Below are 25,993 nucleotides of genomic sequence, written 5' to 3'. Positions count from 1 at the left end.
TCTGCCACCCTCTACTTGAATGTTGGTTGTTTTTTTTTTTTTTGAGACAGTGTCTTGTTCTGTCACCCAGGCTGCAGTACAGTGGCACAATCACAGCTGACCATAGCCTTGAAATCCTGGGCTCAAACGATCTTCCTGCTTTAGCCTCCTGAGTAGGTGGAACTACAGCCACCTGCCACCACGCCCAACTAATTTTTTTTTGTAGAGACAGGATCTCACTATGTTGCCTAGGCTGGTCTCAAACTCCTGGCCTCAAGCAATCCTCCTGCCTTGGCTTCCCAAAGTGCTGGGATTGTAGGCATGAGCCACCATGCCCAGCCAAATGTTTTAGATTCAATACAAACTTTTTTTTTTTTTTTTGAGAAGGCTTCTTGCTCTGTCACCCAGGTTGGAGTGCAGTGGCGCGATCTTGGCTCACTGCAAGCTCCGCCTCCTGGGTTCATGCCATTCTCCTGCCTCAGCCTCCCGAGTAGCTGGGACTTACAGGCACCTGCCACCATGCCTGGCTAATTTTTTGTATTTTTAGTAGAGACAGGGTTTCACCGTATTAGCCAGGATGGTCTTCATCTCCTGATCTCGTGATCCGCCCGTCTCGGCCTCCCAAAGTGCTGGGATTACAGGCGTGAACCACCACGCCCAGCCTCAATACAAACTTTAAACCAAAGATATGCATAGCATTTTTACTAACCATATCACAAATAATCAAGTTTTGCCACCTAAGAGATCACTGATTACCAAATTATGTAATTACTTAGCAGGTAATGCTGTATTCTTGACTCCATGCTCAGTAAGCTTCATTGGGCAGGAACCATATTGCTGTGCTGCATAACAGAAAGCATACTTGACCAAACTTCTTCAGAAGTTCTGGGTTCTGCCATTTACTAGTCATGTGACCTATGACTTTTATTTTCCTAATGTGTAAAACACGACTATTACCTCATCTCTACCTATTTTACTGAGTTAAAAGGATTAAAAACAATAATACACGTGGAAAGTACACTGGAAGCTCTAATGCTATTTAAATGTAAGGTAATTATTATTCATTTGTATCTCCAAGCAACCACAGCAATTAGACGTACATTAAATATGTAATCTAACAGATATGTACACACATCCTATCATGCAAATTATATGCTATATTATATTCACGAAATTGACTTTTTCTTTTAGGTTTACTGAATGAATATAACAACCCAAGTGTCAACAGAAGATCTTTCTTTTCAGAGTCTGTAACTTCAAAAAAGGCCTTACTCATAATGAAAGGATGTAAATTGTTTAACTAGCTTCTTGATTTTTCTCTTATATTGAAGAAAAATTGTTCCTGGTAAGAAGAACAGGTATTTCATCAAATTAAGAAAACAACTTTTTTTTTGAGTTGGGTCTCACTCTGATGCCCAGGCTGGAGTGCAGTGACACAAAGCAAGTCGAGTGCAGCCTCGACCTCCTGGGCTCAAGCAATCCTCCCATCTCAGCCTTGCCAGTAGCTAGGAGTACAGGCATGAGCCACCAAGTCCGTCTAATTTTTATATTTTTTGTAGAGACAGGGTTTCTCCATGTTGCCCAGGCTGGTCTCGAACTCCTGGGCTCAAGTGATCCACCTGTCTTGGCCTCCCACTGTGCTGGGATCACAGGCATGAGCCACTTCACCTGGACTGAAATAAAATTTTATCAAAAACTGCGGAGGAAGACTAACAATTTTTCCACAGGAGACAAGGGTTTAGGAAGGGTCTAGCAAAGATCAAAGAGAGATAGTTTGATGTATGAGAAACCATTCAGGCAACACTAAAGATTAAGTAAAGTCAGCTGTCCAGGGGGCATAGAAGATATAATAATAAGACAAATAATGAAGTCCTGCTAAAACATCTCTTTAATCTCTTTAGAATAGATGATAACACTCAAAAAGGGTAATTCAGACAGAAAAAGCACAGGAAGGATAAAATAGAATGGTTCTTAAACAACTCATTATTAATAGGGAGCAAGTGGCTCAATGTAGGGAAAGATCCTAACTTTTAGTAGCTTTTGTCACAGGTTTTCCTTACCTCTTCTGCTGTACTAACATGTCGCCTCTGAGTTTTCTTGGGGCTCAAAAGACTTCGACGACATGAACCACTCCAAGATGGACTTGGAACAGGTTTAATAGGAAAAGATTTTTCATATGCAGATACATGGCAGTGATGGTTTGACTTTCCCACAAAAATGTTTGATAATCCACTAAAAAAAAGAGTTCGTAAGAAAGATAAGAACAGATAATAAGTAAAATAAATCCAATCTATTTATTATTTTCACTTTCAAAATACAAAACCAACCAAACAAAACAGGTAAAATAACAGGTGGTACCATTTGAAGGAAAGATACAATAAATGAATAAATGATATATAAGGATGCTGCATCAGGTTCTGCCACTTAAAAGATCTTACATTGTCAAAACACAAAATCATCAAACACTTAAAACTGTATTTTTAGATCCACAATCTAGAATTTATTTTGGTCAGAAACCATATAGTTTTGTGGTATGACAAAGCATGACAGATTAGATGTCTTCAAAAAACCTGGGTTCCAGGTATGCTAACAACACATACATTTTTTTTTTTTTTTTTTTTTTTTTGAGACAGAGTCTCGCTCTGTCGCCCAGGCTGGAGCGCAGTGGCGCAATCTCAGCTCACTGCAAGCTCTGCCTCCCGGGTTCACGCCATTCTCCTGCCTCAGCCTCTCCGAGTAGCTGGGACTACAGGCGCCCGCCACCACGCCCGGCTAATTTTTTTTGTATTTTTAGTAGAGACGGGGTTTCACCGTGGTCTCGATCTCCTGACCTCATGATCCGCCCACCTCGGCCTCCCAAAGTGCTGGGATTACAAGCGTGAGCCACCGCGCCCGGCAACACATACATTTTCTATTATTCCCTGTATCCCTTATACCCAGCCTGTTGGAGGAAACTAAGATTAAATATGTAAAAATGCATAAAGGCTGAAGCCTCTCAACTAAGCTTTTAAACTGAATTTTTAAATTTCCTTAAAGCCCAACAGAGGGCTCCCATCCTTCATTAAAAACAACAATTAGGCTGCGTCATTAAATTCTCCTTCTGGCCTATTTACTTCCTCTGAAGAATTTTTTGTCTCTTTGTACTATCTGATGGGAAAAATTGGCAAATTGGCATGAAGAATATTGTGAACTCAAAAACCCCGTCTTATATCCAAGGCTTACTAATTTTGAGTTTTTTTTTTTTTTTTTTTTTTTTTGAGATGGAATCTTGCTCTGTCACTCAGACTGGAGGGCAGTGGCACGACCTCGGCCCACAGCAACCTCCACCTCCCAGGTTCAAGTGATTCTCCCACCTCAGCCTCCCGAGTAGCTGGGATTACAGGCACCCGCCGCCACACCCAGCTGATTTTTGTATTTTTGTAGAGACGGGGTTTCACCATGTTGGCTAGGCTGATCTTGAACTCCTGACCTCAGGTGATCCGCCCGCCTCAGCCTCCCAAAGTGCTGGGATTACACATGTGAACCACAGCACCCAGCCAATTTTGAGTTTTTTCTATGTGCTCTTTCTCATTTATCATTACCTGGAAAGTTTGAGGTACTTATTCTTAGCATAATAAATTTTCTTTTTTCTTCAAGACTCAGACTAGAGAAACACAGCTGAATATTCTAAATTCAATGAAATCAACTCTTTAAAATCATTACATGTGGTCTGAATCCAAATCAGACAAGATCTAAAGAAAATCAAAAAGTGCATAATTATCTTTAAGTCTTCTTGGGTTTGTACGTGTGTTAAGAATGGGGAAATGAGAGTGGCTTCTGGTGCTCTGGGGTGAGCTATGCCCGGCTGCAGGGATGGCGGGGAGAAGGAAGCTCATCGCAGTGATCGGAGACGAGGACACGGTGACTGGTTTCCTGCTGGGCGGCATAGGGGAGCTTAACAAGAACTGCCACCCCTATTTCCTGGTGGTGGAGAAGGATACGACCATCAATGAAATCGAAGACACTTTCCGGCAATTTCTAAACCGGGATGACATTGGCATCATCCTCATCAATCAGTACATCGCAGAGATGGTGCAGCATGCCCTGGACACCCACCAGCACTCTATCCCTACAGTCCTGGAGATCCCCTCCAAGAAGCACCCATATGAGGCCGCCAAGGACTCCATCCTGCGCAGGGCCAGGGGCATGTTCACTGCCAAAGACCTGTGCTAGGGTCTTCGTGTGAGGACTCCTCACAGCCCTCAGCCATTCCCTCATTTCCAGCCCTCTCCCCAGGCTTGCCATCAGCCTTCTTTACATTTTGAGCCTCTAATTTCCAAGTCCCTGCCCCTTCCCACTCCATTAAGAGGCTAGGTGAGGCGCTTCTAGGTTGCTGGGGCTCTGCTGTTAAAATCAAGGCTGGTTAAGGAACACGAAGCCTGACCATCTCTCTCCACTACCTCTTCCCTGTGCTGTTACACAGTGTCATTGTTGATGTTAAATTAAAGTCATATTCTTGCTTCTCTCCAAAAGAAAAAGAATGGGGAAATGAGCAAGGACTTAGAATTTTAGGAACAGGCTTATTTTCTTAGGATGAGTGGATGCAGCTAGGAAAAGATGGCAAGGGCAGTGTAATTGTTTGGTAAGGACATAATGGATTCTCCACAATGTCTTTTGTATTTGTGTTTCCCAGAGTATGTGTGAGCCTATGCATGCATGTTTTTTAACATAAAAGATTACTCTTCTAAAGAAACAGTACAAGGGCATCCTGCAATGCCAGAAAGCAAGGGTGTTACCCAAAATTCATGAGCTAAGGTCAAACAGACAGAGAAGCAAGCTCAAGGGGCTTCTACTAGCCAAATTTCTGAGAATGTGACCATTAAAAGTATAACAATTATAGTGGATTGCAAAATACTGAATCCATAATGACACTAAAAAAGGAACAGACAAATTCATTTGAAACATATGAAGTGTCTATTTTACAAAAACCTTGCTTTGAAAACTGGTAATGAAAAAGAAAAATGTAATCACATGTCGGGCCTTTCCCATAGGAAACACATTTCAGGGAATCTAACAGCCCCAGCTAAGGAAAAATGCAATCAGAACGCCAATTAAGAAGTGTAGAAGTGATAAAATTAGAAGAATATTATTTCATTAACTCTAATAAAACTATTATCAGGTATTATCAAATTATATTAATTATTAGGTAATGGCTGATGTGAAATTCATCATTCATATAATGCCAAAGTAACATTATTTAGATTACATTCAAGTCACAGGGGAAAAACCTAACTGTACAATTAACCACCAGATTGTCAGTTCCTCAGTCCAGAGGTCAAGTCTAGCACCATGAATAATAGGAGAACCAAAACAAGATACTGTTTGTTTTTCAAATGTGATAAATGCAGCACACCTTTTAGTCACATCAAAAACCTAGCTTATAAAAAATACAGGTGATTTTTTGACAAAATAATGATACCATGAGGAAGCAACCTGTCAAATCCAAAAAGTAAACATTATACAGAAAAGTCATGTCATTTAAAAAAAGGAGGCTGAGGCTGGGCATGGTGGCTCATGCCTATAATCACAGGAAGGGATTGGGAGGCCAAAGAAGGCAGATCACAAGGTCAGGAGTTTGAGACTAGCCTTGCTAATATGGCAAAATGCCGTCTCTACTAAAAAATACAAAAATTAGCTGGACATGGTGGCGGGCACCTATAGTCCCAGCTACTCGGGAGGCTGAGGCAGGAGAATTGCTTGAACCTGGGAGGCGGAGGTTGCAGTGAGCCGAGATCACACCACTGCATTCCAGCCTGGCCAACAGAGCGAGACTCCATCTCAAAAAAAAAAAAAAAAAAAGAGGCTGTTCTAGTTATAAGAGACAAAGCCAATAACTTCCAGATGCAAAACCAAACTAACTGTAAAAGATACTTTTGGATCAACTGAGAAAATTTAAATATGACTTAGGGCATAAAATAAAATTTACAAAAGAATATGTATACTATGAACTCATTTTGGAAAAAAAGTAGAGAAAAGTAAGTAGAAGGATATGTACTAAGATATTACAGAGTTGATCTTAGGCTGGTGGCAATGTGATGTTTTTATTTTTTATTTTTCTTAACTACATTTTCTAAATTTTCCCAAAGTATTTGTAATAACATTTTTTTAAAATAACAGTATGGCTTTACTGCATTAAGAAAGCTACCTGCTAAATGATGCATATAGAAAATCTTTAATGAAGACAAAGTAATATCATACATTTAATAGTATACATAACATATATATCATACTATACATGAGTAAGAAAGAGTAAGAGAGAAATAGGTATAGGAAAAGGTTTGGAAAGAAACACACCAAGGAAAAGGGATTGGGATTGTGGGTAGCAGTCAAGGGATCTTCAGCTTTGTTGGTAATGTGTTGATTTCTACAATGTGAGTGTATGAGTGACTTACAGTAGAATTTTTTAAAAGTTAAGTGAGGAACATGATCCCAGGGAGTATTGACACGTTCCTGGAGTCCATGTGTATAAAATAATGAAAGCCATCTTGTTGGCTCTATCAACACCACAAAGCTCAAACTTGACTAAACAGTATATTAAATAATCCCACATTCCTAAAATACACCAGGGCAGAATTTAAGTAGTCATAAATACTATTTTAAAAAAGAAATATTTACTAATATAATAAATACTATAATAAATAATAATATAATAAAATATCTGAGGGAAAAGTTTCTAAGCCAGATTTCATCTGCCTTTAATAATCCATGTAAGTTTTGTTAGATAGAGCTTATAAAGTTGGAATAACTAGGATAAAGTTCTCTGTGACTATCTTTTTTTTTTTTTCTGAGATGAGGTCACTCTGTCACCCAGGCTGGAGCTATAGCGGCGTGATAGCTCACTGCAACCTCTGCCTCCCAGGTTCAAGCGATTCTCCTGCCTCAGCCTCCCAAGTAGCTGGGACTACATCACCATGCCTGGCTAATTTTTTTGTATTTTTAGTGGAGATGGGGTTTCACCATGTTGGCCAGGCTAGTCTGGAACTCCTGACCTCAGGTGATCCGCCTGCTTCGGCCTCCCAAATTGCTAAGATTACAGGCACGAGTCACCGTGCCCGGCCTCTGACTCTTTATTTTCTAATATATAGAAGTAGCTTGGTCTATTTGACTAATGCCATAAGGTAGAGAACTGCTTTAGTGTAAGTCAGGTCTCTGCTCACATGACAGCTGTAAAATGTGTTTCTTTCCTGCTCAAATTGTGGAGATCGACTGATTTTCACTTTTAAGATTTGCAAGAGCCATATTGATCTTGAAGGCTCCCAATATTCTCATATCCACCAAGATTTACTTAAAATTCTCTCTTCTAGTAAGATTTGGCTATCATCAAAATTCAGCACTAAGTAAATGAGAAGCTGAAAATGTAAAATGGATTTGTTCATATCCTTAAGGTTTAAAGTCCAAAAATGGTGTTACTCTTTTAAAATCCCAATGTAATAACTATCTACCTTTTAGTCACTTTCTCTTATATCTGAGGAAGGGCTTGAGAACTAAGATGACAAAATACCAACCTTGAGGTCTTTCGGGTTTCGAGGTAAAGACTTCGGCTGTTTCTTGATTTTTGTAAAGATGAGCTTGATGATGGAGTAGAATTTCTCCATTGGCCATTTGCACTCTGGCCAAAGGTTCTTAAATCGCCTGAGCCAAGAAAACTGTCTGAGGAAGGATTATCTAAAAAAATAAAAGTTTGAATAAATTAAACAAATTCTACAGGTGGTTCTCCTTATGACTGCAACCAGTGTATTCCAAAGTAATGTGGCATATCACCATTTCTCTCATGGAAGAAAGATCCCAGTCTCAACTGCCAGTAAAGTCTGCAGTAGGGGAACTTCTACAAACTATAATTGATTCAGCCATACTAACCTGAAAATTGATGAAGGAGCTGAATCCTGCCACAGCCATGTGCCTTATCTGCATCAATGTGACTCCGTGGTGTCCACCAAAAGTCAACATTTTACCCCAACTATATCTTGCAAGCACTCCCAGGCCTGGGCCTGAAAGAAGGTAGGCCAGACCAGTAAGAAAGCAGGTGGGGGGCCAATGAGAATTGTAATTCAAATGAACAACAGTTATTGCTTACTAAGCAGCTAGTGTCACTTTCTTCATTTTAGTTACCATCTTCAAGACTCAGGTACTCTCTCAAAGAGCAGAGATAACCTAATTGCTGCTTATTCTGGTTGGCTTATGGCAAGGAATGACCCATCATATATATCTGGTTCTGGTATAATAATCTTCAGTCATCTAATGCCATAATCAAACATATTATTACTCCAATGTTTGCTACTACAATCAGATTAACTGAGAATTACTTATTATTTGAATTTTCTAACTTGTGGATTACAATCTGGGATATCAAAAACCTCCTGAAGTTTCAGCTAGGAGTGGTAGAATAATTTCTATACCCTCCTCTCCCTATCTGTAGAATTGGACAATTTTAAACAGCTCCCTCAAAATAACTTCAGACATTAAGTTATGGAACTCTAAGGAGCTCCAGTGAAAACACAAGAATAATAATTCTCTATTTCTGGAATTTTTTTCTAATGCTGACATTATTTTGAAGATATTCTTTTAAAGCATATTACTATAGAACTTTTCACAATATTGTAAATTTATGCTATTAAAAATATTTAATGTATTTTTTGATGCTCTATCCAAATAGGAAGCCTTCCAAAATATAATTTTGTGCTTCTGTAAGCTAATCAAGATGTCAGGATTTAGGATAATTAAGATAGGAAAAAAGAAGCAGTCAGGGCTGGTATTAGTACTTGTTAATTCAACAGTGGTGACCTTAGTATGATAATTAAAATAAGCTAATTTACTTTCAAAATGAATTGTAACTTTGTTCCTTTGTAATCAGTACCTATGCTTAGCATCTATCACTATAATTTTGAGGATAGAAACATGAGGCTAATGAAAATGAGTCTTAGTAAAGAACTAGAAAATTATTATACTTAAGTTTAAAGTTGTAACAGTAGAAATATTTGTCTCTCACACATTTTGGCTAAAATTTGATTAGGGCATGATCTAAATAGAGGTATCTATCTGAGGCATCGGTCTGTCAAAAATGCAAATTACCCTAACAGGTGTGAAATTTGAGACCAAGGATAAGTCAGAGTAGCATTCTCAATGGCATGTGACAGAGACTGCAGCTTTAAAATGCAAGGGGAAAAGCAGAAGATCAGGCAGTCTGTTTAAACAGAAAAAGGTGGTTCCAATCCCAATGAAATCACGGAATGGTGTTCTATTGCTGATGGGATCAAACAAAGCTAGACACAGACCAAGACGAAACTACAGATACTGTTTTTGTTTGTTTGTTTGTTTTTGAGACAGGGTCTCACTCTGTTGCCCAGGCTGCAGTGTAGTGGCACAATCATAGCTCACTGCAGCCTCGAACTCCTAAGCTCAAGCAATCTTCTTGCCTCAGTCTCCCAAGTAGCTGGGATTACAGGTGCATACCATCATACATGTCTAATTTTTCTATTGTTTTGGAGAGGGAGGGTTTCACTGTGTTGCCCAGGCTGGAATCGAACTCCTGGCCTTAGGTGATACTCGCACCTGGGTCTCCCAAAGGCAAAGTACTGAAATAATACAGGTGAGCCACTGTGCCTGGCCACATATAGTGAGAGTTTAACATGATAGTCTGTCACCACTGATTTCTGTGAGAAATCAGAGTTACAAACACCACAAAAAAGATTACCTATTATGTGCACATACATACACACAAAACTAGGAGAAAATACACCAAAAATTTAATTGTGGTTATGTTCTAATGATAGAGTGATGGGTATTTTTCTACTTTTCTATACAAATTTTCTGCAGGGACAAGCAATACTTTTATGGATATAATAAACCATATTAAAAAAGAATGTGTCAAGACTGGGTGTGGTAGCTCACGCCTGTAATCCCAACACTTTGGGAGGCCGAGGCAGGTGGATCACCTCAGGCCAGGAGTTCAACACTAGCCTAGCCAGTATGGTGAAACCCGTCTCTACTAAAAATACAAAAAATTAGCCAGGCGTGGTGGCACACGCCTGTCGTCCCAGTTACTAGGGAGGCTGAGGCATGAGAATCACTTGAACCTGGGAGGCGGAAGCTGCTGTGAGCCAAGATCATGCCACTGCACTCCAGCCTGGGCGACAGAGCAAGATCCTATCTCCAAAAAAAAAAAAAAGAATGTGTCAGGTAACTACTTACTATGAAAGTAAATACTACCAGTTGTTCCTGTTAACTTTAGTTAAAATAATACCAGATGTTCAAATAATCTTAACCTACCAAGTATCACTCTGGTAACCTAATGTAACATATTTTCCAAAGAGAAGACATTGATAATGATTCTAAGCATGAGCAAAATCATTTCTTTTCATCCTACTTTTCTCTGTTTAGGGTTAAACATTTTTTTTTTCTTGAGACAGGGTCTCCCTCTGTCCCCCATGCTGGAGTGCAGTGGCACCATCACAGCTCACTGCAGCCTTGACCTCGCAGGCTCAAGAGATGCTCCCACCTCAGCTTCCTCAGTAGCTGGGACTACAGGTACACGTTACCATGTTCAGGTAATTTATTTTTATTTTTTGTAGAGACAGGGTCTCAGTACGTTGCCTGCTGGTCTCAAACTCTTGGACTCAAGTGATACTCCCGCCTTGGCCTCCCAAAGAGCTAGGCGTGTAAAGTTTTACTGTAACAAAGTAAACTGTAACAAAGTTTTTAAAATTCTATTTTTAAAAAAATCAATGTTTTAAATACTCTAATCCTAAGTGGATTGAGAGGCAGATTTTTAAAAAGCTTGATTTAGAGAAGTCAATCCAATAAAGCAATAAAGGAGAAGTTCCAGATCCTAGATCCTAAAGTTTGGGCCTTCCTGCTCATTTTCATCCTGGTGAAGGAGGGGACAGCAGGGTGAGAGAGAAGACAAATACCAATAAAGTCAGGATCAGCAGATTAAGGCAGGTAAACTGAGGGTCCGTGTCTAGCCCAATCAAGAGGTAAGGCACAAGGTGATGACCACTGCAGTCGATGTGGGGATTATCAGAAAAGAATATAGCCGAAGGAGAGAGCATAACTGGAATGAGTGTGGAAAGAGGAAGAAGTTTTTTTAAAGTCCATAGTAAAAAGTAGGTTTTAATTAAAGACTTCATTATTAGAAAAAAGTATATATAGACAACTGACATTCACGGATTTAAAATCCTGATTTTTCGAAAGTGACCTCTGATGTCTGTGACATGCCATAAGCTTGTTTGATCAGGGACTAGATGAGATTTGTTAAAGGCACAAATTTGAGTCCTCTGCTTCAAGCTGTGAGTAATTTAGCATCCCATTTCAGTATGACTTTATTATTCACTATTGTTATTCTGTAATCATCATCATATATAGAGTAACTGTTATAATTATTTTCTTCTCCAAAAAAAAAGGTACTCAAGTGAGAGATGAAGCTTTTAGTGTAAGACTGTTGATATGGGAATCAACTTGTGGTATGAGGATAAACATAAGAAAAATATAACTCTCAACAATTACGTAACTGAGTAGAAAGCCAAGGAATCTGGCCAAATATTACATGAGGACTTAAGATAATCTTAGATATATTCTTGGTGAATATCAAGGGTTTACTGAAACTTAGAAGAAAAAAAGCTCTATATACCAATGCTTTTAAGTCATGTTATTAACAATAGCTGAAAATGGTAAGGGTAAATGTGCACCTAAACCATAAGGAAAATAATGAAGCAAATGAAGGCACACACCCATTATCCCAAATCAAATGCTTGAGTCCAGTTCTATATCCAAATTTAAAATTTTTGGAATTTTAGAAAGATAACTTGGTATATTAGGTAACACCTTCAAGTATAATCTGTAAGAGCACTCTGTAATCAAACATGTTATCTGCAGCAAAATGTGAAAACACTCATTTTTACAGAGATTTTAAAAAAGAAAAAATATAAACAGCTTCATGTCAGTTCAAGTAGGTTTTGCCAAGGAATGAATTCAGGTCAGTTTTTTTTTTTTTTTTTTTTTTGGAGATGGAGTCTCACTGTGTCGCCCAGGATGGAGTGCAATGGCACGATCTCCACTCACTGCAACCTCCACCTCCTGGGTTCAAGCGATTCTTCTGCCTCAGCTTCCCAAGTAGCTGGGATTACAGGTGTCCTCCAACACACCCAGCTAATTTTTGTGTTTTTAGTAGAGACAGGGTTTCACCATGTTGGCCAGGCTGGTCTCGAATGCCTGACCTCCGGTGATCCACCTGCCTTGACCTCCCAAAGTGTTGAGATTACAGGCCTGAGCCATCGCACCCAGCCTCAGGCCAGGTTTTGAAGCCAAACGAGTTGTGAAAAAAAATTTTGGTTTTCAGAGGTTTTTGGATTTTGGAATTGCACATAAGGGACTGTGGATGTGCGTATCAATTCCATGAATTAGAAATGAGCAGAAAATGATAAAAAAAAAAAAGGAACATGTCGACAGATGAAAAACTGTAACTATTAGCCTGGACAACATGGCGAAACTCCGTCTCTACCAAAAAATACAAAAATTAGCTAGGCATGCTGGCATGTACCTGTAGTCCCAGCTACTCAGGGGGCTGAGGTGGGAGGATCACAGCCAGGAGGTGCAGATTGCAGTGAGCTGTCATTGTGCCACTGCACTCCAGCCTGGGCAACAGAATGAGACCCTGCCTCAAAAAAAATTAAAATAAAAATACTGAGTTAAAAAAGATTACATGTGTCAAATCATGCAACGTGTATGAGGTATGTACACACAGATAATCAGAAGAGATCACAGAGACATGAGTTACATAAGAGTTGAATGAGATGAGCTGCAGTGGCTCACACCTCTAATCTCAGCACCTTGGGAGGCCTAGGGAGAAGGATCACTTGAGCCCAGGGGTTTGAGACCCAGTCTGTGCAATACAGCAAGACCCTCATCTCTAGAAATAATTTTTTAAAACATTAGCCAGGCATGGTGGCATGTACCGAGTAGTCCCAACTACTCGGGAGACCGAAGCAGGAGAATCGCATGAGCCTAGGAGGTCAAGGTTGCAGTGAGCCGTGAACACGTCACCACACTCCAACCTGGGTGACAGAGTGAGACTCTGTCTCAAAAAAAAATTAAAAATAGGCCAGGCACAGTGGCTCATGCCTATAATCCCAGCACTCTGGGAGGCTGAGGCAGGTGAATCACCTGAGGTCAGGAGTTCGAGAACAACCTGGCCAACATGGCAAAACCCCATCTCTACTAAAAGTACAAAAATTAGCCGGGCGTGGTGGCAGGCACCTGTAATCCTAGCTACTCGGGAGGCTGAGGCAGGAGAATTGCTTGAACCCAGGAGGCGGAGGTTGCAGTGAGTCAAGATTGCACGGAGCTAGACTCCATCTCAAAAAATAATAATAATAATAATTAAAAATAAATTAAAAATAAAACATTAGAATTGGGTTATGAGAAGGGAACTTTGAGTAGAATTTTCTATATAACTATTTATTATTAAGTAATTGTTTTTAACTTAAAGCAGAGATTCTATCCAATGGTAAATTGGCATATGAAATTATAAGCAAACATAGCCTGAGTTCAAATGGAAATACTGATGATCTAATTTCATTAACCATTCAACTGTTCCTCCACCATTAATACTGACCTATCAAACCAGATTTCAGACTCTGTTCATCAAAAAGCCTTCTCAATAATAATGGTAGTAGAGTTACATTTTGAGAAAATTGATTGATTTTTCTACACAAATTATGCACATACTATGGAAGTCCAGTGCCCAGGGCAGATAAAGTATCACCCACCTAAATCACATTTAAATATGGTATGAATCTAAAAGAGCATCATACTAACATCTTTTTAGGGAGGAGATCTCATCTTGCTGACAAAGAATCCTAAGGAAGCCAAATAACAAGAATAATTATTATCTAAATTCCATATTTACCATCCCAATTTATCCTTATAAAAACCCAGCTAGGTGCAGTGGCTCACACCTGTAATCCCAGCACTTTGGGAGGCAGCGCCAGGCGGATCACTTGAGGTTAAGAGTTCGGACCAGCCTGGCCAACATGGGTGAAACCCCGTCTCTACTAAAATTACAAAATTTAGCTGGGCGTGGTGGTGGATGCCTGCAATCCCAGCTACTGGGAAGGTTAAGACAGGAGAATTGCTTGAACCCAGGAGGCAGAGGTTGCAGTGAGCCGAGATCACACCACTGCACTTCAACCTGGGCAAAACTGGGAGACTCCGTGTCAAAAAAAAAAATCCTGCTGAGGCAGTTTCAATGGTATAACTAGTATTCCCATATTGTGGTAAGGCAAGGAGACTGAAGCATGAGGAGTAAAAAGACCTGGGAAGACTACTGTAATCTTCCTGAGTCCTACTGCCAAGAGGCTAACCAACAAAACTCTTAGTTTCTCAAGGCAGGGGCAGAAGACCCTTGGAAGTCCAAACCCTAGTAAGAGGGCAGATGATATGTCAGGCAGGTCACAGGATAAGAACAGCCTAGAGAATGCTGACTTCTGTCATGGATCACAAGTTAAATAGAAAAGCCCTTGAATATGCAAGCATATGGCTGTGGCAGGTGCTAGACAGAAACATGTAGTTAACATTTCCTGCCCTGAAAGAAGGACAAGCTCAGGAAGAAATAAATTTTCAGGTTTCATGGTTTCAAGCGGAACAGAAATAAACTTGCTCTGTGATTTAAATTAATGCAAAACAAACACCCTTTACACACATCACATACACATATTCCCAAAAAAGGTCAAAAACAAAGTTGTATTGCCTTTTACAAATGGCATACTGGACAGTTAGTTTAGATTCTCAAAACACTTTCCCACTAGAAAACCAGTATTTGGATGAGACAAAATCAGTAAAGTATCATAGCAACCACATACACAGGAAAAGCCATTCAAATGATGTTTTAGTGAAGAAAATACCATCTTGTTTTTGACAATGTTTTTACTTTTGGAGATGATAAACATAAATGATATGCTATCAAGAAATCCAAAAGGTATAAAATCCCTTGACTCCAAGTAATGTGACATACCTGAGTAATAGCTTGGATTATAAGCTGCGCTTCTTGTGGAACATGTAAAAGATCGGTCCAAATGTCCTTGCCTGGAAGATAAAATCTAAACAAAGCAGAAGATTTTTCTTAAGTCACATTTTTTTTTTTTTTTTTTTGAGACAAAGTCTCACTCTTGTTGCCCAGGCTGGAGTACACTGGCACAATCTCTGCTCACTGCAACCTCTGCCTCCTGAGTTCAAGTGATTCTCCTGCCTCAGCCTCCTGAGTAGCTGGGATTACAGGCACGTGCCATCATACCTGGCTAAGTTTTGTATTTTTAGTAGAGACAGGGTTTCACCAGGTTGGCCAGGCTGGTCTCGAACTCCTGACCTCAGGTGATCCGCCCACCTCGGCCTCCCAAAGTGCTGAGATTACAGGCGTGAGCCACCGCGCCCGGCCATGTCACATTTTTTAACAATAAAATAAAAACACACACTAGGAAAAATATATAATTAAACAAGACTATAAGCCAGGTGCAGTGGCTCATGCCTATAATCTCAGCACTTTGCAAAGCCGAGGCAGAAGGATCACTTGAACCCAGGAGTTGAAGACTAGCAATGGACAACATGGAGAGACCCCGTCTCTAAATAAAGACTATAGCAGAACTAAGACTATTTCAGAACTCAATATATTTACATATTATACATATTAATACTACATACTAATTAGAAAGGAAAACACATAGGCAATCTAATGAAATAATTCAGGCTTCAAGGAAAAAAAAGGCAAAATATCTGTTATACAATTTAATTCAAAGAATGTTCACTAGAAGGTAAATACATATCTAGTACATCCTGTCTGAAAGCCATTTATAACACATAGTAAAAAGGCTGAGAAAAATCAATCTGGTTTTGGTTCTTTTGATAACTTTACAGAGATAGTTCTTAATCAGAGGTGGTGCTGTATCATGAGTACATATCTGGAAATGTGTGGATATATATTAACTATTAAAATGATTATGGGGGGAGGTGGATGCTACAGGAATTTAGTGCCTAGGACTCACGGATGCTAAACATCCTACTATAATTAGGAAAGATTCACACATCAAAGAATGATCTCATCCAAATTACTAATGGCTTTCCTATTGAAAAAGACTGCTTTATTAATAGTGCTCCCCACACTTTCATGTGCATATAAATCAAATGAGGATTTTTTTAAATATAAATTCTGATTCAGTGATATGAGGTAAAGCCTGACAGTCTGCATTTCTATCAAGCTCCCAAGTAATGTTGATGCTGCTGGTCCCGAACTAGACCTCGAGAAACCAGGCATTATAGCACAGACATCTCAGAGCTGCTGTATATTTTCACATTTCTCCCCCATTTAATGCTCAGCAATTTTAGGTGCTAGTTTAAAAGAACACTGATCTGCGTATAAGTAATCTTAAAATTCAGAGGAACAACGAGTTTTCTAAAAGGTACTATTCTCAAAGAACTCATACATAGCCTATTTTGTCTTAACTTCCTTGTCTTAATTTTAATATATAGAGCAGAATTCCAAACACTAAAATTACTGATTCTAAAAAGTTTATATCTCTGCTTGTATTTTTGAGTATGGCATTTAAACTACATAAGATGAAAACTTATGATGAGCCCAAATAATTAATTAATTAAAGGAAGAAAATTGCTCCTAACCTGCTGGTCAGAAAGTGAAAGCTGGTCCTCTGGAAAACCTGTTTGTGGCAGGAGGTGGGTTTTGAATACGGAGTTGTGGTTCACTAAAGTCACTTCTCCAGCATCCATCCTCATCCTATCAGCAATATCATCTGGGGAGAGAGTCTGGATTAGTTCAAGTCACATAATTCTTCAATAACGTTTTTCCTATGAACCAATCTTTTCACCTAATAAAAACAATTCCCACCCAGGCATGGTGCCTCATGCCTGTAATCCCAGCTCTTTGAGAGGCTGAGGCAGGAGGATTTTTTTGAGGCCAGAAGTTCAAGATCTATCTAGGCAACATAGTAAGACCCTGTCTCTACAAAAAAATTTAAAAATTAGCCAGCAGGTCAGCTGTGGTGGCTCACACCTGTAATCCCAGCACTTTGGGAGGTCAAGGCAGGTGGATCACAAAGTCAGGAGTTCGAGACTAGCCTGGCCAACATGGTGAAACCCCGTCTCTACTAAAAATACAAAAATTAGCCAGGCATGGTGGTGGGTACCTGTAATCCCAGCTACTCGGGAGGCTGAGGCAGGAGAATTGCTTGACCCTGGGAGGCAGAGGTTGCAGTGGGCTAAGATTGTGCCACTGCACTCCAGTCTGGGCAACAAGAGCAAAACTCCAGCTCAAAAAAAAAAAAAAAAAAAGTTACCCAGCCAATGTGGCACGTGTCTGTAGCCTCAACCACTTGGGAAGCTGAGGCAGGAGGATTGCCTTGAGCCCATGAGTTCAAATTTACAGTGAACTATCATCACACCACTGCGCTCCAGCCTGGGGGACAGAGGGAGACCTCATGTCTAACAATAATAATAAAAAAAGACAAAAAAGAACTTGAAGAACAACTCTGCAATAAAATAAAATCTCTCTCTCTCTTTCATAGCTAACCAATGGCAAAAATCTCATACTGTCATTGTCAAAAGAGGTCCATGTGCAGAAATTGGCTCATTTGGAATTAATTGAGGCCATCTACCAAACAGTTCAAAACTTGTACACATATAAAAACAGCTTAATTTAAAGCTTTAAAAATAACAAGACCAGGCAAGGTGGCTCACACCTGTAATACTAGCACTTTGGGAGGCTGAGGCAGAGGAATGGCTTGAGCCCAGGAGTTCGAGACCAGCCTGGGCAATATGGCAAAATCTCGTCTCTATTAAAAAACAAAACATTAGCCAGACATGGTGGTGCATGCCTGTAGTCCCAGCTACTCAGGAAGCCAAGCTGGAAGGATACTCTGAGCCTGGGGAGGTCAAGGCTACAGTGAGCCATGACAGAGTCACTGCACTCCAGCTTGGGTGACAAAGTGAGACCCTGTCTCAGAAAACAACAACAACAAAGAAAAACACAAACAAAAAACAAAAATGCTCCCAAAAGAAACTTTTTAAATATTTTAACTACAGAAAAAATTTTAAATATAAAAAAATTGGGGGAAAAAATTCACCATTCAGTAACACACACTGTTAACACTGGTTCATTTCCTGTTTTAACACAAAAAAGTGCTTTAAGAAGTAATCCACCTGCCAGGTGTGGTGGCTCACACCTGTAATCCCAGCACTTTGGGAGGCTGAGGTGGGTGGATCACTTACTTGAGGCCAGGAGTTTGAGACCAGCCTGGCTAACATGGCAAAACCCCATCTCTACTAAAAATACACCAGGCATAGTGGCACATGCCTGTAATCCTAGCTACTTGGGAGGCTGAAGCATGAGAATTGCTTGAAACCGAGGCGGAGGATAGAGTGAGCCAAGATAGCACCACTGCACTCCAGCCTAGGCAAGAGAGTGAGACTCTGTCTCTAATAATAATAATAATCTTCCTGAAAATTTTTTTAAAAGCATAATTTTATTCATATTGGTCTTAACAGGTATCAGCTCAATAACTATAATATCATGGCAGAATTTTACTTTAGAACCATTTTTGATACCTTTGTTACTATAGAAGAGCTAGAATAGAAGCAATAAAGGTAACAGAATTCAATGACTTACACTGATATCAGCAATGAGAGAAAATGGAAACAAATGAACAAGGAAGGAGAAGGCAGACTAAGGAAAAGGAAAACACAGAATAGAGAGAAAGCTAATGTGAATGTAAAAGGAACATATGTATGGGATATTATAAGATCTAAGTGTATAGATTTTTCAACTTATTCCTAAATTAGCTACTAGTCCTGACCTTATATTGATCCCCTTAACAGACATAAAGTACTATAAATGAAATAGTGAAAAATGTCCTAATCACAATTAATTCTCAGTAATGCTAAATGAAATAGAATATTTACATTAATTAAATTATTTATCATTTAGAAGTCAGTATAACATAGTACTAAGGAATAAGAACTCTTGGCTGGGCGCAGTGGCTCACCCCTGTAATCTCAGCACTGTGGGAGGCCAAGGCAGGCGGATCACATGAGGTCAGGAGTTCAAGACCAGCCTGGCCAACATGGCGAAACCCCATCTCTACTGAAAATACAAAAATTAGCTGGATGTGGTGGCGCACGCATGTTTGTAATCCCAGCTACTCGGGAAGCTGAGACGGGGGATTGCTTGAACCCAGGAGGCAGAGGTTGCAGTGAGCTGAGATCATACCACTACACTCCAGCCTGGGTGACAGAGTGAGACTCTATCTCAAAAGAAAAAAAAAAAAAAAGAACAAGAACTCTAGAAAACTCTAGAACCAGAGTGCCTAGGTTTAAATCCTGGCTCTGCCAGTTATAGTACATGACTCTAGGCAAGCTTCTTAACTTCTGTGTCTCAGTTTCCTTGTGATATAACAGGGATAATAACAGTAACCTACTTGGTAGGTACTATTAGGTACCCTTGTAAGATGGTTATAAGGATTAAATGAACTAATATATTTTAAATACTTAGAACAGGGTCTAGTACACAGTAAATGTTTGCTAGGGTATACTTGGCTTTTTCAATACAATCAATGAGATAATACTCCTAAATGAGCACATAAACAACATTCTAACCAAAAGATAATTACGTGGGCTGGGCGCGGTGGCTCATGCCTGTAATCCCAGTACTTCGAGAGGCCCAGGTGGGCGGATCACCTGAGGTCACGAGTTTGAGACCAGCCTGGCCAACATGGCAAAACCCCATCTCTACTAAAAATACGAAAATCAGCCGGACGTGGTGGCACATGCCTGTAATCCCAGCTACTTGGGAGGCTGAGGCAGGAGAACTGCTTGAACCCAGCAGACAGAGGTTGCAGTGAGCTGAGATCGTGCCACTGCACTCCAGCCTGGGTGACAGAGCAAGACTACGTTTCAAAAATAATAATAATAATAATAATTTTGTTTGGTATATAGTATTACATAATTAGGATTAAAATTTCTCTTAAAATTATTATTAAGCACAAAGATACAAATACTGAAAATATTAGGAAAACCCATTCTTTCACTACAGCTTAACCAATGAGAGTAGCTAAAAGGATTCAACAACTAGTTAGTCTTACCCATTTCAAGTCTTTTCACATCACTGACTTTAGCAAAGATACAAAGTCCTATAAAAGAAGACACAAAACAGAAAAATTACATACTGAAACACCTACTTCACTTAATTTTGGAAGGTGCAACCACTAGAAGTGACATTTGTTTGTGTTCTTAGTGGAGAAAAATCTAAGGTGGTAAAGAGTTGACTCGATGGGAAAAGAGTAAAAACTAAAACTAGCTTGACGTACTTCCAAACATTTCTGCAACCTGTGCCACATTAAACAGCAATTACAGACTACATGCAGAATCACAGAACATTAAAGCAAGAGGCAAGTTGGGAGCACCAACCCTTAAGAGACTGAGTGGTTTGCATAAAGTCTTAATGTTAGCAACTACACTGAAATTATAACCTAGAAATTCTTCCCAATCCACTGTTCTATTACCTCATGCTAAATCACTTCATAAACAAGTGACAGACTTTGTGATGGTCCTATTAAGACTTTTCTTCCATGTCTTACACAGTGGCCTGATACTCTAATGACAATCAAGAACTACTCTAGAGTAGTACAAAGTATTTCCCCCAACATCATCATCAAACTGCTACAAACCAAAGCCCCTTTGCCTATATAAAAATTACTGTCTCCTCTGATGTATCCACTTTTTCCACAAAATAAAGATGTTAAAAACCAAACTGCTGGCCGGGTGCAGTGGCTCACGCCTGTAATCCCAACACTTTGGGAGGCCGAGGAGGGCGGATCACTTGCGGTCAGGAGTTGGAGGCCAGCCTAGCCAACATGGTGAAAATCCATCTCTACTAAAAATACAACAATTAGCCCTGTGTGGTGGTGCGTGCCTGTAGTCCCAGCTACTCAGGAGGCTGAGACAGGAGAATTGCTTAAACCCAGGAAGCAGAGGTTGCAGTAAGCCAAGATCACGCCACTGCACTCCAGCCTGGGCGACAGAGCAAGACTCTGTCTCAAAAAACAAAAACAAAAACACAACCAAACTGCTTGGAACTAGGTTAATAAACATATCCTCGGCACATATGGTCTTGGCAGATTTCCAAGAGGAGGAGACTACTAGGGATGGTAATAGTCACATCTATATATATTTATAATCTTATAACCATATTTTTTAAAAATATTAAGCACTTCATCAACCACATAGCAATACGAGGGCTTCAATGTATTCATGAGGCTGGATGATGATAATAGGCATTCTTTGTGGTCACAATAATGAAAGTCACACAAAGGAAGGCAGCTTAAAGTTTTCTTGGCCACTTGACCACGCCACTGCACTCCAGCCTGGGCGATAGGGCGAGGCTCCGTCTCAAAAAAAAAAAAAAAAGTTTTCTTGGCATAGCTATAGACTAAGCAGAGTAATTATCTGATTACCTAGTCTTGCCAGGAAGGATCCCTAAAGAATTTAAGCCTTAGATTTAGGCTTCAAATATATTTCCAAATGCTCAACTTAAAAGGCTTCTTTACTAAAAATTCTTCAGGTTATTCTTTCCCCTTCTTTCTTCTTTAATAGAGTAGACTCCCTTGGGTTCCAGATTAAGGGGGAAAAAATCTTATCAACCAATACATTAGCAACACTTTTTTGATATTTTAAAGTTGCTTCATAATTGTCATTACTAGCCTTTTTAAAATTATTATTAAGAAGAATGCCAACTTAAAAGCTTGGTGCCCAATAGAATAATCCCATGTTAATTTCCTTGCATTTTATTGAGATAAATACGAAGAGAAAAGGAAGCTAGAAATTCAAAGAATTTTACCGATTATATCCAGAGAGGTTAAGTGACTTGCCTGAAATCACACAGATGGGGCAAAAAGCAGACAAGAATCCATGTATCCTGACTCCAGGGCAAATGCACATTTCAAACATCATACAACTTCAAATCCTTTAACACAACCTCAAAGATTCATACACACTGGCAATTTAAAAGTAATCCTTCACTAACCCTGGGGAATCCACACTGATTTATAATTTTAAATAATTAAAACCCCAATTTATATTTTAATACAAATACATCCAGCTTCTTCAGTGTGCTTATGGTACATTCTTTTAGCCACTTGCAGTTACATTGAGAAAAGGAATATTTTACCCCAAGATTCTCCATGAAAATGTTGGATCTGGAACCTCTGATGCCACCAAATTCATGCAACTGTAAAAATGTTTTCTTTTTTAAAAAATGATTCTAATAATTCATTTCCTAGTATACACTGGTCATGTAATTTACTGAAAGAACATAAGCTGTTACAGATACTCAGATGAAGTCAGGTTAGTAGTGGAACACAAGATAATGGGAAATCTGAAAGAACAAAAAAGATCACAGTCTTGACAACTGCGGTGAAACATTTACAACCTTACACATATGCAAAGAGGGGATTATGAAAGACAATGTTTAGGGCTGCAAGGAAGTTACCAGAAAATATATATTGAGGCCGGGCGCGGTGGCTCACACCTGTAATCCCAGAACTTTGGGAGGCCGAGGTGGGCGGATCACGAGGTCAGCAGTTCAAGACCGGCCTGGCTAACATGATGAAACCCTGTCTCTACCAAAAATACAAAAATTAGCCAGGTGTGGTGGCAGGCGCCTATAATCCCAGCTACTCGGGAGGCTGAGGCAGGAGAATCGCTTGAACCCGGGAGGCGGAGGTTGCAGTGAGCCAAGACCACGCCATTGCACTCCAGCCTGGGTTAAAGAGCGAGACTCCGTCTAAAAAAAGAAAACACACACACACACACACACACACACACACACACATATAGAGAGAGAGAGAGAGAGAAAGAGAGGGAGAGAGAGACAGAGAGAAAGAGACGCAATGTTAGCTTTATCCAGGACCAAGATGTGGTTAGAACAATTTATGATATAAGAAGGGTGTGAAAGCAATCATGTGAAATCACCCTTTTCCAAGTTCTGAAAAACAATTATGTGTACAACAGTTTGTACTATATCGTCATGTGTTTGAGGTTAGTTCCTCCCCTCTATTTTTACATGTAATCTCTCCCAATCAGATTCTAACACCTTAAACACCTTAACACTCTAACGCCGTAAACCCTAAGTATTCAAATTCTTTCATACACATTCATTTACTGCGTACCGACTACGTGCATTAAGAAAGGGTCCCTGCCACTGAGCAGCTCACTGTCTAGTAGAGAAAGCCAGATCCATAAACAGGTACCGCAAGACAGTAGAGCTGGTACAACTGATAGAAGATGTAGAAGTTGGGAAGAAAAGGACAGAGTTCCAAAGCAATAGCCAACAACTGCATTCCCTTAGCCAGAAGTAGCAGAACCTGTTTTTGTACCCATCCACTCCCTCTAGACAACTCATTAGATGAGTGATATGAAGACCATCTTTGCAGTTGGGATAATTAATTGAAGTCAGTTAAAAATGAATAAGCCTTCCTAAAAGGTACTAGAGAGGAAAAATAAAGGGTGGTGGAGTGTAAACTGGAAGTAGGTTAAGGGATCATGCTTATAGAGAAGCTTAAAGTTGCCCTGTAACTGTAATTTCAAAGTCAGGGTAATCTGTATTTCAACATGAGTCCTTAACACAAATGATTTTTATGAAGAATAAAGATTTAGAAGATGATGTGATCTAATCCATCCAGAATAACCAATTATAACAAAGACCCTCAGTCAAATAGTTGGTAGTAGATAAAAGGCTTTATATGAATATTACAAGAATCACCACCACTCCAAATATAATAAGTGTACCAAATATGAAGTGAAATGACTTTAACAAGGCTGACTTGAAAGTGATAAAGGAGCAAGTTATTGCCAACCAGATAGTGGAAATACTGCACAGGCACCGATAAACAGAAATCACCAAGCTCAAGGAAAGAGAAACGAGGCATATATCCAGAGATCACGTTAGGGTGCACCAAGAAAGAGACGGTTCAAGGGAATTACCAGGAGGCGATGAGCCAGGTAAGCAAATTGTGGCAGTTAAGGGGATTTTCATAACCTGAGCAGGAGGGTCCAGACGTTTCTTTCTGGTGGTGGCACTAGCGATATCACATCTCAGGGAGATACCACAGAGTAGGAGAGTTGGAGAAATGTTTACGTGAGACGCAGAAGTAGTCAGGAAATATCACTCGGGTCTCAAGGAAGGCGGGAGATGAAGCCGGTACCACAGAAAGCCGAGCTTCCCGGTGAAAACAGCTCTCCCCAGAGAAGACCCTGCTCTGGCGGGAAAGCCCTGTAATCGCAACCGGCCTTTCCCCAAGTACGGCTGGGCGCTGGGATGGGGCCTGCTGTAACGGCAGGGAAACGGTCTCTCCGCGGCCCAGGAGAGAGAGACCAGAAGGAACGGCCTCAGGTAGCCTAACGGCCACCGGCGGCCACAGCGCGGCCACCGGACAGCAGGGGGGAGGGGAGGTGGTCCCAGGGGGCGGGGCAGAGGAAAAGGCGCCGGCCCCACAGTGCTTCCCGCTTCCGCCCAGTCCAGCCCGGGCCGGCGGACCGGGTCCGACACAGTCTCCTGGACCAGGCTCCCTCCATCCTCACCCCTCCCCCAGCTTCCCGCCGCCACTCACCGAACCGGAACCGGCTGCCATGCGAAGGGGTTTCCGGCCGGGCGCGGAACGCAAAACCCGGGAACCGCCGCGAACCGGAATAGCCTTCACAGCACCGGAAGAGTCGCTAGGTGGCTGCAGAGGAGGGGGCTGGGGCAGGAGGTCAAAGAACAGAGTTAAGGACCAGTGGGGCGCCTGCGCGGTATGGCGAGGCCCGAGAAGCGAAGGGAGCATTTAAGACTAGTAATTTCTCAGTACCCTTTTCAGTCTGGGCTTTTTCGCTTTCTCGTACTCGGAATACTGTTAGTGAGCCCTTCGTCCTATGCTTTTCTCTGTTCCCTCTGCTCCCTTACCCGCCGCCTTCTGGTTCCGCACGGCGAGTTTTGCTTGCGTTCCAGTTTCCATGGCAGCTTTTCGCGGTGGCCCTAAATCTGCGGAAACCTGTGGCTTCCCCCGACAGATAGGGACCTGAGATCTAAATCGATCTCAGGCTATCTCGTGTTTTATTGAGAATCACAGAACGTTAGTGCTTGTAGAGGTTATTGGAGATATTTTAGTCTTACCAAGTTCAGAGAAGTGAAGTGATTTCCCAAAGGGTTTAAGTGCACGGCCCATCTAGGACTAGGAAACAAGTTTCTTAACTTGCAGTCCTATACTCTGCACCACCTCATACTTGATTGACCATTCAGCAAACAAACAAACAAAAAAGCAACTTGACGGATTAGGCTAGACTCTGGCAAGATGTAGAACCTTCCAGAACTCTGGAGGAATTTGAAACAGGCAGAGCTGTGAGGAAAGCTTTTGGGAGCCCACTAGAGATCTGCTTTTCTGGGTAGAGATAGAGAAGGACCCAGGAATCACCTCTGACCTCTGAAGGGCTTTGTTGTACCTGGGACACGTTGATTAACCTGGAATCTGCCATACTTTCTAAGAGAACATAATGGGAAGAAATATGTTTGTTCATTCAGGCTTTTTGTCAAGCACCTCAGCTTGGCAGGCCTCTGGACCCAGGCCCTGTAGAAGTCTTAGAGAAATGCCCTTAGTAGGTCCTTTACACCCAGATCACAGCCACAGGCATAGTCTGAGCTCAGACTTGAAGAAGGGCAGTTTCTGGAGGCCCCCAGCCTTTCTGATACTCTCAGCAGCTTGCTGAGTTCAGGGGATCCTGCCCTGTCAAATACATCAAAGTAGATTATTTGTATTGCCTCATATGCTGATACTTTTATATTGTCAAGTCCTAAGGCCTAGTAGTAATGAGCGTAGCTGGTCTATGTCAGTCGCTGACATCTTATTTCACAGCTCTGTTCGTTTGGATTAAACTCTGTCTCTATTTCTAG

General features: G+C 40.7%; 1 protein-coding gene and 1 pseudogene across 2 annotated transcripts in view; one reads left to right on the top strand and one right to left on the bottom strand.

Moving 5' to 3' along the window:
* Positions 1–24,955, bottom strand: part of SENP1 (SUMO specific peptidase 1) — a 62,485-nt gene extending 37,530 nt beyond the window's left edge. Inside the window, exons 1-6 of one of the 2 annotated variants that reach the window (XM_030816671.1) lie at positions 24,678–24,955; positions 20,154–20,201; positions 16,681–16,811; positions 15,026–15,110; positions 7,524–7,683; positions 2,040–2,211 (exon numbers count right to left, since the gene is read on the bottom strand). In XM_030816671.1, coding sequence (XP_030672531.1) covers positions 2,040–2,211; positions 7,524–7,683; positions 15,026–15,110; positions 16,681–16,811; positions 20,154–20,157 — 552 coding nt within the window. In that variant the 5' untranslated portion in view covers positions 20,158–20,201; positions 24,678–24,955. The other variant, XM_004088642.3, reaches the window with a different exon arrangement.
* LOC101178865 lies at positions 3,638–4,446 on the top strand (annotated as a pseudogene).
* Positions 24,956–25,993: the final 1,038 nt, after the last annotated feature.

Source organism: Nomascus leucogenys, chromosome 8 (assembly GCF_006542625.1).
Source record: "Nomascus leucogenys isolate Asia chromosome 8, Asia_NLE_v1, whole genome shotgun sequence".
In the NCBI taxonomy this organism is placed as follows: domain Eukaryota; kingdom Metazoa; phylum Chordata; class Mammalia; order Primates; family Hylobatidae; genus Nomascus; species Nomascus leucogenys.
Note: the sequence above shows the minus strand (reverse complement) of the source record. Positions and strands in the feature narration are given on the sequence as shown.